Source organism: Maylandia zebra, linkage group LG20 (genome assembly GCF_041146795.1).
Source record: "Maylandia zebra isolate NMK-2024a linkage group LG20, Mzebra_GT3a, whole genome shotgun sequence".
Lineage (NCBI taxonomy): Eukaryota > Metazoa > Chordata > Actinopteri > Cichliformes > Cichlidae > Maylandia > Maylandia zebra.
Genome location: NC_135186.1, coordinates 7727960 through 7742606, shown reverse-complemented (window position 1 = coordinate 7742606; position 14647 = coordinate 7727960). Strand labels below are relative to the sequence as shown.

At 39.4% G+C, this 14647-nt stretch overlaps 3 protein-coding genes across 5 annotated transcripts; 1 reads left to right on the top strand and 2 right to left on the bottom strand.

Annotated features, from left to right (window-relative positions):
* Positions 1-2040: 2040 nt before the first annotated feature.
* LOC112436657 (uncharacterized) lies at positions 2041-4644 on the bottom strand. 2 transcript variants are annotated; one of them, XM_076878449.1, is made up of 3 exons: positions 4431-4644; positions 3280-3576; positions 2041-3159 (listed from the first exon to the last, which is right to left on the bottom strand). In XM_076878449.1, the coding sequence occupies exons 2-3, from the start codon at positions 3454-3456 to the stop codon at positions 2566-2568; spliced, it is 771 nt and encodes a 256-aa protein (XP_076734564.1). In that variant the 5' UTR covers positions 3457-3576; positions 4431-4644; the 3' UTR covers positions 2041-2565. The 2 variants fall into 2 exon arrangements, with proteins under 2 accessions (XP_076734564.1, XP_024662203.2); XM_024806435.2 differs by lacking the exon at positions 4431-4644 and having other exon boundaries at positions 3280-4385.
* Positions 4645-8940: 4296 nt separating this feature from the next.
* On the bottom strand, positions 8941-11246 carry LOC143414359 (uncharacterized). Of its 2 annotated transcripts, XM_076878577.1 has the most exons (3): positions 11033-11246; positions 9882-10178; positions 8941-9761 (listed from the first exon to the last, which is right to left on the bottom strand). In XM_076878577.1, the coding sequence occupies exons 2-3, from the start codon at positions 10056-10058 to the stop codon at positions 9309-9311; spliced, it is 630 nt and encodes a 209-aa protein (XP_076734692.1). In that variant the 5' UTR covers positions 10059-10178; positions 11033-11246; the 3' UTR covers positions 8941-9308. The 2 variants fall into 2 exon arrangements, with proteins under 2 accessions (XP_076734692.1, XP_076734693.1); XM_076878578.1 differs by lacking the exon at positions 11033-11246 and having other exon boundaries at positions 9882-11017.
* Positions 11239-13806, top strand: LOC112436660 (uncharacterized). The gene has a single exon (XM_024806462.2). It carries the CDS (start codon positions 11408-11410, stop codon positions 13682-13684), a length of 2277 nt encoding a protein of 758 aa, XP_024662230.2. The 5' UTR covers positions 11239-11407; the 3' UTR covers positions 13685-13806.
* Positions 13807-14647: the final 841 nt, after the last annotated feature.

The following is a 14647-nucleotide window of genomic DNA, read 5'->3' as shown; positions in this document are numbered from 1 at the left end:
AACTACTCAAGCGCCGGCCTTCAGCCAAACCCAACCACATCTAAAAAATCCTCCTACCAGTTCTCACACTGACTCCAAAGAAATAATCAGCTTTTAAGCTGGTTAAAAAATATCTATTTCTTTGTTTCCAAAGTCAAAATAAATCACAAAGAGACAATATCAGAAAAAAATTTAATACCCGCCCATCCTGAGGGTATATTACATCCGTAACCCAGGAGAGGCTGTATTTGCTATAACATCATAAATGTAAGACAATAAGGACATCTCTGCATGTGTGAGGAAGTGACATGCATTTCATCTATGTCGCTTCATCACCCCCAACCGGTCGAGGTAGATGGCCGCCCCTCACTGAGCCTGGTTCTACTGAAGGTTTCTTCCTATTAAAAGGGAGTTTTTCCTTCCCACTGTCGCCAAGTGCTTGCTCATAGGGGATCTTCGGATTGTTGGGTTTTCTCTGCATTATTGTAGGGATGTTAACTTGCAATATTATATAATATTGCAAGTTAACATCCCTACAATCTCTGCGTTATTGTACGGATGTTACCCTAAAGTTTTAAAATTGGCACAAATAAAATTGATGTGAACTGAATTTTTCTTTTGATGTGTACAAGTGGTTGTATTTGAGTACTTTTGATCTGCTTTTATTCACTACTACGCACACACTGGCTTCAAAAATACAAAGTGATGGCAGTCCCCATGAAAAGGGAATTTTGGCTTCATTTTTGTACAGTGGCAGGAAGTGGAGTGAGGTTATTAAAATAGGCTGTTCTCAGCTATTTTTAAAGCTACATTTTAGTTAGTTTTTAGTTAGCGAACCTTTAGTTACTGTGGCCAAATACATATTTCATTTTTTAAAGTAAACACATTCTCAGTCACTCGCAGTCAGACATTGAGCAAAAGCACATGTTCGGTAGCTAATCCTTGTATTTACCCTGACTAACAAAATATCTCTGCTGAAGTCACTGAGATGGTTTATATGAGAAACAGAAATGTTACTGGCCTGATCAGTCACTAGGCAATGTTGCCGTTACTGTACCTTTAGGAGTTACACAGTCAGAGCAACATGCTGGACTCTTCTTTAGCTCCTCTGCAGAGCCCATTATTAAATATGTGCAAACAGCAGCATGTTTCTGGCTCCCTCCACACATGGTCAAGGTCAGGTTTATTGATCGAGCACATTTCCAACAGCCCATGCTGCACAACTTGCTTTACAAACTAGAATGCAACTAAAACAAGTAAAATGCACTACAATGACGCAATAAAATATAAATGAATAATAACACTAAAATAAAATAGAATGCATTTAAATTACTTATTGGCAGCTGATTTGACGCAGTTTCAAATGAAGATGAATCAATGAGAGGATTAAAAAAAATGTTCTCACAGTTTTCTTCAGTCGCAAACTGTCTTTAATATCAGACATATTCCAATATTCCAGTTTCTAGCAGATATCTCAGTTTCTTGATAACACAGCTGATACATACTCCAATGTTTAATGCAAGCAAAAACTTTTTGAATGCTTCTCAGAGGAGATCACAGCACTCATAACACTGGTTTTAATTTTCAACACATTATCGGTCTTTACCGCAGTAAAATCAGGTAGCTGTCATTCAATGCCAACATCAGCCTACCTGACAAAGCCAAACTAAATGAAGCTTTTCCATCAACTTCCATCAGACATTATAGTTTATCCAAGCAAAATGTTTTCTTTTTAAAAATCTATGGTTTTGAGGAAAACAACAGCATCTATGAAAGTACATGAATTATTGATTAGGCTATTTGAAAATGGTGAAAGACAAGTCTGATAAAAAGCTGAAAAGATGCTGACACTGTTGTATTTCACGTTAGAATGAATGAAACAAAACTGTAATGCCTGAAAGAAATGTACAGTGGATTTCTCATTTGACTATAAAATATAAATGACTTTTGGGGTGGAGGGACTGAATAGCCAAATTCAATATAAAGATCTACTGTTCCATCACGTTTGGCAGCAAATATCTCATTTATCAGTGCATAGTGGAAATAAATAAGCATTCAACCTCTGATTTGACATTTTATTACTGTCTTAACAAAAGTTGCAGTCAGAAAACATGAAATTCTGCAAAAGAACGATACAAGCTGAACTCATTTTGGTTTGAAGTGAATCAGATGCCATTCATTCACCGACTCCATTTCTAATTTGCCATTTCCCAATCCAGTAGAGAGCTCTGACTTGAATCATGTGTGGAAGGGACAAAGTACAACTCTGAGCAGCACCGTACAGCACGCAGAGACAGTGTGCATCTCTATCGCTGCTGCAGGTATGAAGCTGTGAGGATCATTGACCAGAATGCGTCCTTTTAACAAACTGATGAAACCAGCTGTAACACAGGACTTGTTGTTTTGTTTTTTTAATGCAGACCAGCAAATGCGTTCTAGGAAGAAAGAGTCAGCTGATTCATTTGCTACAATATAAGAGGTATTAGCAGTTCACCCTCCTTCTTAGCGTATGGCACCGTTTTTAAAAGTAGAGGCAGAGTTTCTGTTTAATGCTGTGAAACCTCTGCCACACTCAGCTGTTATCCATCAGTGTTTAGCAGCCCGACTGGGCTTTTTAACAGTCTTCACTTTTACAGAGTTTTTGTATAGTAGCAGTCTCTCTGTGGTGTGAGGTGGCAAGCGGTTCCTTTTTGCTTTCACAATGCACGCAGCCATCGGACTGAAACGGTCAAAACCTCCAGATGTGGCGGGCACCGCCAGCAGCTTCTTGGCGAGGCCTTGGAGCTTCGGGAATCGAGAAGCACATTTCCAGTACTGAAGAGTAGAGTTGCTTTCCCACAGCGGTTCAGACAGGTACACGTCGAACTCTGACATCTTTAGAGTCTTTGCAGGCGGCTGAAGGAAGTTGAAGATGGACTTCCTCTTGAGGTCGTTTTCACTGATTTCAGGACAGTTGTTGTCTGAGCTGCCAGCACAAGTGTCCATCACGCCATCTGTCTGGCTTTCTTCTTTCACATCGTGCTCCAGCCCACTGCCTGTCTGATCTTTCTCTGCCTCAACAGTAGGAAATGTTGAGGCTTCCATGTTTTCTAATGTGGACTCAACAATGCTGCGAGCCTCAGATTTTGACGGAGGTGTTAGGAAATCATTCTGTTCATCCTGGTTGTCATCAGAAAACGGCTGCAAAAAAAATGGTTGTTTTAAATGTACACACATTTTTTTCCTATATCTACTCAACACGCATATTCAATTAAATATAAATCTACAGAAGTCCGCTATGCTTCTGGCCTAATTTGGTACCTGCAGTTTGATCCTAGGATCCAGCACAGCAGCTAGTATCATGTCCTTCTGGTGAATCACTGGCTGGAAGTGTGTGTAGAGGCCTGTGCGCAGGGCCTTGCAGAAGTGGGTGTAGTTGGTGACACAATTCTCCAAGGTTTTATCAAGTCCAATGAGGGACGGTATGATGAGAGACATAGTCACACCATTTCCCTGCAGGACCTACGATAGATAAGACACAAACATGGCATCCACAGTGAAGACATCGTGGACAGCGGAGAATCTCCCGGTGGTGGAGCAGACTGGGACAGAGTTCCACTGATGAAAAAGAGAGTCACGATGGATATTATAAGAATTAAATAAAAAAAGATTCAGACCAAAAGATTTGTGATCTACACAATCCAAGCTGATCAACGATAAGCTCAGTATTTTCATTTAATATATTTTTCATCTGCTTGAATGTTTCCTGCTTCACACAGTGCTCAACCTGCTAGATTTTTGTTTGTTATTCATTTATTTTAAATGTCTAATCTTATCTTTGAATCAAACATTCATACATATATACACTGTGTTCATTATAATAACATACATATATACTGTCAGACACCACTCTGACATTCCATTCATGCTCAGCTGAATATTAAAATGGACAAATATGTGTCATCTCTGCATACGCTATGATCATTATAGAATGACATGAAATATTAAAACTGAGCTTAATCTTCAACATAAGCAGTAGTCATATAAATTCATATACTCTTAAGCACAAATGGTGAAAGTTTTTCTGCAGAATAAGTAGCCTATTAGTTGTATCTGTATTGCGGTGTTCTGATAGTATGGCTTCTTATACTGAAGAAATGGATCTAAATAAATAACTAAATAAATCCTCCAGCACTCGTTATTGTCACCTATTGCTAATGTTTTGACGCTGCCAACCTCTCATACGCTGTAAGAATTTAATTCAACTGTTTATCACAGAAAAAGTGTGACTTGTAGGACACGTAACACTAGCGGGCATAATGTTAGCTTAATAGTCAGCTCAACAGCTGTTGTTAGCTCCGGACAAGTGACTACAACAGTAGCGATGAGCCCCGATGAACGGATCCGGGGGCGGATGGGCTCGTACATAAATGGATCGATCGGGGCGGGATACGGTGGGAAACGACAGATACCTTAAACTTGAAGACAGCCCAAGTAGAAGGATCGCTAAAGTCTGCTAAAAAAAAGAAATCGCAATGCAAGTTGAACAAACTTGCAAAGACACAATATCAAATTGAACCCATTCTGGTACAAAATGACATCATAATAGACTGTCCTTTGAATGTCACGACGTTCGGCGATAACGTCACTTGAACTCCTTTGAAGACAGTTCTGGGGGCGGAGTCAGAGCCTATAAATATCCCTCGAGTACATACCTTGAACCCATAGATCGCTATAGTTCTGAACTAACAGTTTCCACTTGCGAACACTTTGTCTCATTGAGTAGATCATTTTTCAAACACAGAATAACACGTCGTATAAACTAAACTAAATACATTCATTTCAAAATGAGCTCCCTAAGCTACTTTGATATGCAGATGCTCAGAAATGAGATAGAAAATTACAAACAAGCTGAAAAACTTCAGCTTGAGGAAATCCAAGAAAAGAATTGTAGGATTTCAAGTCTTGAGGCATCTTTGAAAGAAGAGCAGGGACTGGTTGCAAAGATGAAAGAGGAGTCCAAAGAAATGCAGGTGCTCAGAAATGAGATAGAAAAGTACAAACAAGCTGAAAAGCTTCAGTTGGAGGAAATCGATGAAAAGAATTCTAAGATTTCAAGTCTTGAGGCATCTTTGAAAGAAGAGCAGGAACTGGTTGCGAAGATGAAAGAGGAGTCCGAAGAAATGCAGGTGCTCAGATATGAGATAGAAAATTACAAACAAGTTGAAAAACTTCAGCTTGAGGAAATCGATGAAAAGAATTCTAAGATTTCAAGTCTTGAGGCATCTTTGAAAGAAGAACAGGAACTGGTTGCGAAGATGACAGAGGAATCCAAAGATGAAAAGATGGAAAAAATGGAAAATGTTTTGCTGGAAACCAAATCCCAGCTAAGGTCCGCAGAGTCACAGAATGTAGATCTCACAAACAAATATGAGGAAAAAATTCGGGCTCTTCATAAGGCAATCAAACACCTTGAAAATAAGTGTGCCACTGAAAAAACGATGCGGGACAAGAAAGAAAAGGAGGTGGAATCTCTGGTTGTCCTTAAAATCAAAAATGAGCAGGAAAAACAAGAACTCAAGATGAAGCTAAGCAAGACGACTGAGGAAAAAAATGAAACACTTAAAGAACTGCAGAAACAAAATGAGCAGCTTCAGACTGAGATTCAGAACAATGAGAAGTACATTCATCGTAATGACTTCCTTGAAAGAAGGATAGACGAGCTTCTTACACTACCTGGGGAGGTGTACTGCCGTCAACAGAAAGTTAAAAGTGTGGAAGAAGAAAAAGAGAAACTACAGGCTGAACTTAAAAAGTGTCAAAGACAAAATGAGGAGTATAAAGCGGGAAAGCGCTGGGCAATAGATGAGAAAAACCAACTGACAAAGAAAAATGATGAACTGAAAGTACGTCTTAGGGAGAAGGAATGTAACAACATAACGTTGAGGAAAGAGTTAAAAGCTAAAGTCCTGGAATCTGAAAGTCAGATAAAGGAGCTGGCAAGGCAACGTTTTACTATCGACCGTCTGGAAAACTGCCTTGAGGTTAAAACTAAGCAAATAATTATATTTGAAAATGAGACGCAGGAGTCTGGGAAGAAAATTTCATCCCAAAAAAATAACATAGCCCGTCTGAAAACTGCTCTTAGCAAAGCAGAAAACGATCTGGAACTGGAGATAAAGAGACGTGAAAATCTTAGGTCTGATAAAGTGCTCCTTTCTGAGACAAAGTTCTGCATTGAGAACGAACTCTATACAGCTAGAGACACTATAAAGACACTTCAGAATAAAATCAAAGAAAAGGCTCAAGAACTCCAAGAGACAAACGTAGACCTTGCCAATGCTAAGACCAGCTATAATGCTGTAAAGACTGAGCTGGACATTATCAAACTGCAGCAGGCAGAACAAAAGAAAGAACACGAGAAACAGCTTAGCTCTGCAAATGACAACCTCTTCACAGTGAAGTCAAAGTTGACGCAAACTGTGGAGGACAAAGAAGAGGTTGAGAAAGCTCTGACAAAGTCCAAACACACAGTATTTAAGCTTGAGCAAGTAATAGAAGAACTGGAAACTGACATTGGCATTCAACGACAAAAGAATGCAGTACAGAAAAAAGAAAATGACGATCTGCTGCAACAGCTGAAGGGACTTTATGACACGCTCGGCCGCACTGTGCAAGTCGAGAAAAAAGCCTCCCCAGAGCAGCAAAGAAAGGATGGGGATGAACAAATAGCCCGGAAAAAGGTGAGATTTGACCTGAGTAATGTGGAATACTTTCCATCCAAAGGCGACAATGAGCTGAAAGAACAACAGAAAGAAATTAGAGACCTTAAGGGTAAAATGGGTAACAAGCTTACCACATATGACAGTAAGCTAAAAGCAGTGCATGGCCTGCTACCTCCTATTTCCACTAGGGCCCGGTCTAAAACTGTAGACAACTCAAAGAAGCAGTCTGAGTCTAGGAGCTCACTCAACCTCAAGTCCACTGTTACTCCCAAGGCAGAAGAAGAAATGTTTCATCCCCATTCACCTGAACTTATTTCCCAGTCAACTCTACGTAGAGTATACAATCCTGGTGCAAAACTACTCAAGCGCCGGCCTTCAGCCAAACCCAAACACATCTAAAAAATCCTCCTACCAGTTCCCTACAATCTCTGCGTTATTGTAGGGATGTTACCTTGCAATATTATATTATATAATATAATAAAGGTTTAAAATTGGCACAAATAAAATTGATGTGAACTGAATTTTTCTTTTGATGTGTACAAGTGGTTGTATTTGAGTACTTTTGATCTGCTTTTATTCACTACTACGCACACACTGGCTTCAAAAATACAAAGTGATGGCAGTCCCCATGAAAAGGGAATTTTGGCTTCATTTTTGTACAGTGGCAGGAAGTGGAGTGAGGTTATTAAAATAGGCTGTTCTCAGCTATTTTTAAAGCTACATTTTAGTTAGTTTTTAGTTAGCGAACCTTTAGTTACTGTGGCCAAATACATATTTCATTTTTTAAAGTAAACACATTCTCAGTCACTCGCAGTCAGACATTGAGCAAAAGCACATGTTCGGTAGCTAATCCTTGTATTTACCCTAACTAACAAAATATCTCTGCTGAAGTCACTGAGATGGTTTATATGAGAAACAGAAATGTTACTGGCCTGATCAGTCACTAGGCAATGTTGCCGTTACTGTACCTTTAGGAGTTACACAGTCAGAGCAACATGCTGGACTCTTCTTTAGCTCCTCTGCAGAGCCCATTATTAAATATGTGCAAACAGCAGCATGTTTCTGGCTCCCTCCACACATGGTCAAGGTCAGGTTTATTGATCGAGCACATTTCCAACAGCCCATGCTGCACAACTTGCTTTACAAACTAGAATGCAACTAAAACAAGTAAAATGCACTACAATGACGCAATAAAATATAAATGAATAATAACACTAAAATAAAATAGAATGCATTTAAATTACTTATTGGCAGCTGATTTGACGCAGTTTCAAATGAAGATGAATCAATGAGAGGATTAAAAAAAATGTTCTCACAGTTTTCTTCAGTCGCAAACTGTCTTTAATATCAGACATATTCCAATATTCCAGTTTCTAGCAGATATCTCAGTTTCTTGATAACACAGCTGATACATACTCCAATGTTTAATGCAAGCAAAAACTTTTTGAATGCTTCTCAGAGGAGATCACAGCACTCATAACACTGGTTTTAATTTTCAACACATTATCGGTCTTTACCGCAGTAAAATCAGGTAGCTGTCATTCAATGCCAACATCAGCCTACCTGACAAAGCCAAACTAAATGAAGCTTTTCCATCAACTTCCATCAGACATTATAGTTTATCCAAGCAAAATGTTTTCTTTTTAAAAATCTATGGTTTTGAGGAAAACAACAGCATCTATGAAAGTACATGAATTATTGATTAGGCTATTTGAAAATGGTGAAAGACAAGTCTGATAAAAAGCTGAAAAGATGCTGACACTGTTGTATTTCACGTTAGAATGAATGAAACAAAACTGTAATGCCTGAAAGAAATGTACAGTGGATTTCTCATTTGACTATAAAATATAAATGACTTTTGGGGTGGAGGGACTGAATAGCCAAATTCAATATAAAGATCTACTGTTCCATCACGTTTGGCAGCAAATATCTCATTTATCAGTGCATAGTGGAAATAAATAAGCATTCAACCTCTGATTTGACATTTTATTACTGTCTTAACAAAAGTTGCAGTCAGAAAACATGAAATTCTGCAAAAGAACGATACAAGCTGAACTCATTTTGGTTTGAAGTGAATCAGATGCCATTCATTCACCGACTCCATTTCTAATTTGCCATTTCCCAATCCAGTAGAGAGCTCTGACTTGAATCATGTGTGGAAGGGACAAAGTACAACTCTGAGCAGCACCGTACAGCACGCAGAGACAGTGTGCATCTCTATCGCTGCTGCAGGTATGAAGCTGTGAGGATCATTGACCAGAATGCATCCTTTTAACAAACTGATGAAACCAGCTGTAACACAGGACTTGTTGTTTTGTTTTTTTAATGCAGACCAGCAAATGCGTTCTAGGAAGAAAGAGTCAGCTGATTCATTTGCTACAATATAAGAGGTATTAGCAGTTCACCCTCCTTCTTAGCGTATGGCACAGTTTTTAAAAGTAGAGGCAGAGTTTCTGTTTAATGCTGTGCAAGCTCTGCCACACTCAGCTGTTATCCATCAGTGTTTAGCAGCCCGACTGGGCTTTTTAACAGTCTTCACTTTTACAGAGTTTTTGTATAGTAGCAGTCTCTCTGTGGGGTGAGGTGGCAAGCGGTTCCTTTTTGCTTTCACAATGCACGCAGCCATCAGACTGAAACGGTCAAAACCTCCAGATGTGGCGGGCACCGCCAGCAGCTTCTTGGCGAGGCCTTGGAGCTTCGGGAATCGAGAAGCACATTTCCAGTACTGCTTTCCCACAGCGGTTCAGACAGGTACACGTCGAACTCTGACATCTTTAGAGTCTTTGCAGGCAGCTGAAGGAAGTTGAAGATGGACTTCCTCTTGAGGTCGTTTTCACTGATTTCAGGACAGTTGTTGTCTGAGCTGCCAGCACAAGTGTCCATCACGCCATCTGTCTGGCTTTCTTCTTTCACATCGTGCTCCAGCCCACTGCCTGTCTGATCTTTCTCTGCCTCAACAGTAAGAAATGTTGAGGCTTCCATGTTTTCTAATGTGGACTCAACAATGCTGCGAGCCTCAGATTTTGACGGAGGTGTTAGGAAATCATTCTGTTCATCCTGGTTGTCATCAGAAAACGGCTGCAAAAAAAATGGTTGTTTTAAATGTACACACATTTTTTTACTTTATCTACTCAACACGCATATTCAATTAAATATAAATCTACAGAAGTCCGCTATGCTTCTGGCCTAATTTGGTACCTGCAGTTTGATCCTAGGATCCAGCACAGCAGCTAGTATCATGTCCTTCTGGTGAATCACTGGCTGGAAGTGTGTGTAGAGGCCTGTGCGCAGGGCCTTGCAGAAGTGGGTGTAGTTGGTGACACAATTCTCCAAGGTTTTATCAAGTCCAATGAGGGACGGTATGATGAGAGACATAGTCACACCATTTCCCTGCAGGACCTACGATAGATAAGACACAAACATGGCATCCACAGTGAAGACATCGTGGACAGCGGAGAATCTCCCGGTGGTGGAGCAGACTGGGACAGAGTTCCACTGATGAAAAAGAGAGTCACGATGGATATTATAAGAATTAAATAAAAAAAGATTCAGACCAAAAGATTTGTGATCTACACAATCCAAGCTGATCAACGATAAGCTCAGTATTTTCATTTAATATATTTTTCATCTGCTTGAATGTTTCCTGCTTCACACAGTGCTCAACCTGCTAGATTTTTGTTTGTTATTCATTTATTTTAAATGTCTAATCTTATCTTTGAATCAAACATTCATACATATATACACTGTGTTCATTATAATAACATACATATATACTGTCAGACACCACTCTGACATTCCATTCATGCTCAGCTGAATATTAAAATGGACAAATATGTGTCATCTCTGCATACGCTATGATCATTATAGAATGACATGAAATATTAAAACTGAGCTTAATCTTCAACATAAGCAGTAGTCATATAAATTCATATACTCTTAAGCACAAATGGTGAAAGTTTTTCTGCAGAATAAGTAGCCTATTAGTTGTATCTGTATTGCGGTGTTCTGATAGTATGGCTTCTTATACTGAAGAAATGGATCTAAATAAATAACTAAATAAATCCTCCAGCACTCGTTATTGTCACCTATTGCTAATGTTTTGACGCTGCCAACCTCTCATACGCTGTAAGAATTTAATTCAACTGTTTATCACAGAAAAAGTGTGACTTGTAGGACACGTAACACTAGCGGGCATAATGTTAGCTTAATAGTCAGCTCAACAGCTGTTGTTAGCTCCGGACAAGTGACTACAACAGTAGCGATGAGCCCCGATGAACGGATCCGGGGGCGGATGGGCTCGTACATAAATGGATCGATCGGGGCGGGATACGGTGGGAAACGACAGATACCTTAAACTTGAAGACAGCCCAAGTAGAAGGATCGCTAAAGTCTGCTAAAAAAAAGAAATCGCAATGCAAGTTGAACAAACTTGCAAAGACACAATATCAAATTGAACCCATTCTGGTACAAAATGACATCATAATAGACTGTCCTTTGAATGTCACGACGTTCGGCGATAACGTCACTTGAACTCCTTTGAAGACAGTTCTGGGGGCGGAGTCAGAGCCTATAAATATCCCTCGAGTACATACCTTGAACCCATAGATCGCTATAGTTCTGAACTAACAGTTTCCACTTGCGAACACTTTGTCTCATTGAGTAGATCATTTTTCAAACACAGAATAACACGTCGTATAAACGAAACTAAATACATTCATTTCAAAATGAGCTCCCTAAGCTACTTTGATATGCAGATGCTCAGAAATGAGATAGAAAATTACAAACAAGCTGAAAAACTTCAGCTTGAGGAAATCCAAGAAAAGAATTGTAGGATTTCAAGTCTTGAGGCATCTTTGAAAGAAGAGCAGGGACTGGTTGCAAAGATGAAAGAGGAGTCCAAAGAAATGCAGGTGCTCAGAAATGAGATAGAAAAGTACAAACAAGCTGAAAAGCTTCAGTTGGAGGAAATCGATGAAAAGAATTGTAAGATTTCAAGTCTTGAGGCATCTTTGAAAGAAGAGCAGGAACTGGTTGCGAAGATGAAAGAGGAGTCCAAAGAAATGCAGGTGCTCAGATATGAGATAGAAAATTACAAACAAGCTGAAAAACTTCAGCTTGAGGAAATCGATGAAAAGAATTCTAAGATTTCAAGTCTTGAGGCATCTTTGAAAGAAGAACAGGAACTGGTTGCGAAGATGACAGAGGAATCCAAAGATGAAAAGATGGAAAAAATGGAAAATGTTTTGCTGGAAACCAAATCCCAGCTAAGGTCCGCAGAGTCACAGAATGTAGATCTCACAAACAAATATGAGGCAAAAATTCGGGCTCTTCATAAGGCAATCAAACACCTTGAAAATAAGTGTGCCACTGAAAAAACGATGCGGGACAAGAAAGAAAAGGAGGTGGAATCTCTGGTTGTCCTTAAAATCAAAAATGAGCAGGAAAAACAAGAACTCAAGATGAAGCTAAGCAAGACGACTGAGGAAAAAAATGAAACACTTAAAGAACTGCAGAAACAAAATGAGCAGCTTCAGACTGAGATTCAGAACAATGAGAAGTACATTCATCGTAATGACTTCCTTGAAAGAAGGATAGACGAGCTTCTTACACTACCTGGGGAGGTGTACTGCCGTCAACAGAAAGTTAAAAGTGTGGAAGAAGAAAAAGAGAAACTACAGGCTGAACTTAAAAAGTGTCAAAGACAAAATGAGGAGTATAAAGCGGGAAAGCGCTGGGCAATAGATGAGAAAAACCAACTGACAAAGAAAAATGATGAACTGAAAGTACGTCTTAGGGAGAAGGAATGTAACAACATAACGTTGAGGAAAGAGTTAAAAGCTAAAGTCCTGGAATCTGAAAGTCAGATAAAGGAGCTGGCAAGGCAACGTTTTACTATCGACCGTCTGGAAAACTGCCTTGAGGTTAAAACTAAGCAAATAATTATATTTGAAAATGAGACGCAGGAGTCTGGGAAGAAAATTTCATCCCAAAAAAATAACATAGCCCGTCTGAAAACTGCTCTTAGCAAAGCAGAAAACGATCTGGAACTGGAGATAAAGAGACGTGAAAATCTTAGGTCTGATAAAGTGCTCCTTTCTGAGACAAAGTTCTGCATTGAGAACGAACTCTATACAGTTAGAGACACTATAAAGACACTTCAGAATAAAATCAAAGAAAAGGCTCAAGAACTCCAAGAGACAAACGTAGACCTTGCCAATGCTAAGACCAGCTATAATGCTGTAAAGACTGAGCTGGACATTATCAAACTGCAGCAGGCAGAACAAAAGAAAGAACACGAGAAACAGCTTAGCTCTGCAAATGACAACCTCTTCACAGTGAAGTCAAAGTTGACGCAAACTGTGGAGGACAAAGAAGAGGTTGAGAAAGCTCTGACAAAGTCCAAACACACAGTATTTAAGCTTGAGCAAGTAATAGAAGAACTGGAAACTGACATTGGCATTCAACGACAAAAGAATGCAGTACAGAAAAAAGAAAATGACGATCTGCTGCAACAGCTGAAGGGACTTTATGACACGCTCGGCCGCACTGTGCAAGTCGAGAAAAAAGCCTCCCCAGAGCAGCAAAGAAAGGATGGGGATGAACAAATAGCCCGGAAAAAGGTGAGATTTGACCTGAGTAATGTGGAATACTTTCCATCCAAAGGCGACAATGAGCTGAAAGAACAACAGAAAGAAATTAGAGACCTTAAGGGTAAAAAGGGTAACAAGCTTACCACATATGACAGTAAGCTAAAAGCAGTGCATGGCCTGCTACCTCCTATTTCCACTAGGGCCCGGTCTAAAACTGTAGACAACTCAAAGAAGCAGTCTGAGTCTAGGAGCTCACTCAACCTCAAGTCCACTGTTACTCCCAAGGCAGAAGAAGAAATGTTTCATCCCCATTCACCTGAACTTACTTCCCAGTCAACTCTACGTAGAGTATACAATCCTGGTGCAAAACTACTCAAGCGCCGGCCTTCAGCCAAACCCAACCACATCTAAAAAATCCTCCTACCAGTTCCCTACAATCTCTGCGTTATTGTAGGGATGTTACCTTGCAATATTATATTATATAATATAATAAAGGTTTAAAATTGGCACAAATAAAATTGATGTGAACTGAATTTTTCTTTTGATGTGTACAAGTGGTTGTATTTGAGTACTTTTGATCTGCTTTTATTCACTACTACGCACACACTGGCTTCAAAAATACAAAGTGATGGCAGTCCCCATGAAAAGGGAATTTTGGCTTCATTTTTGTACAGTGGCAGGAAGTGGAGTGAGGTTATTAAAATAGGCTGTTCTCAGCTATTTTTAAAGCTACATTTTAGTTAGTTTTTAGTTAGCGAACCTTTAGTTACTGTGGCCAAATACATATTTCATTTTTTAAAGTAAACACATTCTCAGTCACTTGCAGTCAGACATTGAGCAAAAGCACATGTTCGGTAGCTAATCCTTGTATTTACCCTGACTAACAAAATATCTCTGCTGAAGTCACTGAGATGGTTTATATGAGAAACAGAAATGTTACTGGCCTGATCAGTCACTAGGCAATGTTGCCGTTACTGTACCTTTAGGAGTTACACAGTCAGAGCAACATGCTGGACTCTTCTTTAGCTCCTCTGCAGAGCCCATTATTAAATATGTGCAAACAGCAGCATGTTTCTGGCTCCCTCCACACATGGTCAAGGTCAGGTTTATTGATCGAGCACATTTCCAACAGCCCATGCTGCACAACTTGCTTTACAAACTAGAATGCAACTAAAACAAGTAAAATGCACTACAATGACGCAATAAAATATAAATGAATAATAACACTAAAATAAAATAGAATGCATTTAAATTACTTATTGGCAGCTGATTTGACGCAGTTTCAAATGAAGATGAATCAATGAGAGGATTAAAAAAAATGTTCTCACAGTTTTCTTCAGTCGCAAACTGTCTTTAATATCAGACATATTCCAA

Coding starts and splice junctions, on each gene's coding strand:
- LOC112436657 (XM_076878449.1), bottom strand. CDS start 3,456: ATGTCTCTCATCATACCGTCCCTCATTGGACTTGATAAAACCTTGGAG. Junction 3,160..3,279: donor ATCCTAGGATCAAACTGCAG/GTACCAAATTAG, acceptor TTTTTTTTGCAG/CCGTTTTCTGATGACAACCA.
- LOC143414359 (XM_076878577.1), bottom strand. CDS start 10,058: ATGTCTCTCATCATACCGTCCCTCATTGGACTTGATAAAACCTTGGAG. Junction 9,762..9,881: donor ATCCTAGGATCAAACTGCAG/GTACCAAATTAG, acceptor TTTTTTTTGCAG/CCGTTTTCTGATGACAACCA.
- LOC112436660 (XM_024806462.2), top strand. CDS start 11,408: ATGAGCTCCCTAAGCTACTTTGATATGCAGATGCTCAGAAATGAGATA.